The following is a 1,921-nucleotide window of genomic DNA, read 5'->3' on the forward strand; positions in this document are numbered from 1 at the left end:
ATGTATGTATGTATGTATGTATGTATGTATGTATGTATGTATGTATGTATGTATGTATGTATGTATGTATGTATGTATGTATGTATGTATGTATGTATTTGTTTCTTACTGATAACTCAAAAACCCAGTACTTGCAGTTCTCCCTTTCTCCCCACACAGTCTGAGCGAGAAGAGCAACAAGAACAATATGTCTGGCGGGGTGAAGGCGCTGTTGTTTGTTCTGGTCCTTGCTCTTGTCGCTGTGGTGGTGCTGGCTGTGGTCATCGTACAGATCAGGGACGACAACAAAGACACTATGAAGGAGACATCAGACAAGAATAAAGGCGACAAGATTGATGAAGAGAAGCCTCCAAAAACTAGTATGATTAGTTTTCTTCGTTTTCTTTGTTTTATTCTTTAATTATTATCTAACAACCAGCTTGACAAAACTGCTGCTGTTTAAAAAAGCACTGTGACACTGGCACTGATTGGTAGCTTGAAAACTTTTTAAAAAAAGACCCTGTCCCCCTTTCCAACTAAAAATAAATTAAAAATCAACAGTTTTTTTGGAAATGACCTGTTAGTTTCTTAGCTGTCACTAAGCTGTATATGCTCCGATAAGACGAAAAGGGACGTAATTTTTTTATACTATTGTTGTCTACTGTATACTCTTCTTAACACCAGAGCTGTCGAGCGTTGAAAATATTATTAGACGTTGTCATAAGAGAAAATAATGCACGAGTCATATCCATACCGTATTAACAAATAAAATACTTTTAAGAACCATCTGTCATATATATTTGGGTTTTGCACAAACATTTATAAATCAAAACATGTTAAGATTTTAAAGAATTGTTAACAAAGACAGGTATAAAAAACACCCTCCTAAAAAACCCAACAACAAACAAAATGTCTTGTAAATGCTAGTGAAATTATTTAAATCAAGCTACCTATCTTTTGGAGAGAGTTATAAGTCTCTTGTAAAATGTTTTGAGGTGAAAGGAGGATTTTTGTTTAGCTTTAAAAAAAACTATATTTCTATTATACACTATTTACAGGTCGAGGATTTTGAAAAGCAAAAGTATGAAACATAAATACGTTGGAAAAAGAGATGCTCAAGTACAGGCTGCTTACGACCAAATGGCAGAGATAAAATATTTTGATGGATGAAAAGGCTGTTTTAACATAATGTTCAGTGTACAGGTGAACATAACACAATCATGCAAGAGGGCAGAACGAGCTACCATTAGAAATATAGCAAGAAAAAAGTGCTGAGTATCATAATGTCATAGTTGAAGTTATTGTCACTTTAGAACAATAAGGCAATGGGATACTAACACGTTCAATGAATTCTTTTCACGGTGTTTGGAAATTCCAGAACGTAATGGTAACCTCAGTTTATATAGCTTTACCTAAATCACCAGGGGCCACATGGTATAAGTTACATAAGCTTTATGAGTCTTACACACGCGCGTACACACACACACACACACACACACACACACACACAAAGACACACACTCATTCTCTCTCTCTCTTTCTCTCTCTCTCTCTCTCTCAGTTCTCTCTCACTATCTGTGTCTCTCTCTCTTTCTCTCTCTCCCTCTCTCTCTCTCTCTCTCTCTCTCACTCTCCCTCACACACAAACACACACACACAAACACAAACACACACACACACACACACACACACACTCACACTCACAAATGTTTTATGGCAAGAAAGATTTTATTTTTTCTTCATAGGTGACGAAATTTGCCTGACTCCAACATGTATTACAGCAGGTAATTTCTTATTACGAGCTGAGAACACGGTTATATCTCTACGTTACGATAACATCATTTATTATCTTCAAACCTTTGCACTATTATAAACGAAAATAAGTGCTAAAATAGATGAACATTGTCCCTCTCTCTCTCTCTCTCTCTCTCTCTCTCTCTCT

At 36.0% G+C, this 1,921-nt stretch overlaps 1 protein-coding gene across 1 annotated transcript in view; it reads left to right on the top strand.

Moving 5' to 3' along the window:
• Window positions 1-1,921, top strand: part of LOC101846947 (membrane metallo-endopeptidase-like 1) — a 26,680-nt gene that overhangs the window by 4,194 nt on the left and 20,565 nt on the right. The window contains exons 2-3 of the mRNA XM_013079280.1: window positions 160-359; window positions 1,725-1,763. Of these exons, the coding sequence (XP_012934734.1) occupies window positions 160-359; window positions 1,725-1,763 (239 nt within the window). The remainder of the gene's footprint in view (window positions 1-159; window positions 360-1,724; window positions 1,764-1,921) is intronic.

Source organism: Aplysia californica, unplaced genomic scaffold, assembly GCF_000002075.1.
Source record: "Aplysia californica isolate F4 #8 unplaced genomic scaffold, AplCal3.0 scaffold00047, whole genome shotgun sequence".
NCBI classification, from domain to species: Eukaryota; Metazoa; Mollusca; class Gastropoda; order Aplysiida; family Aplysiidae; genus Aplysia; species Aplysia californica.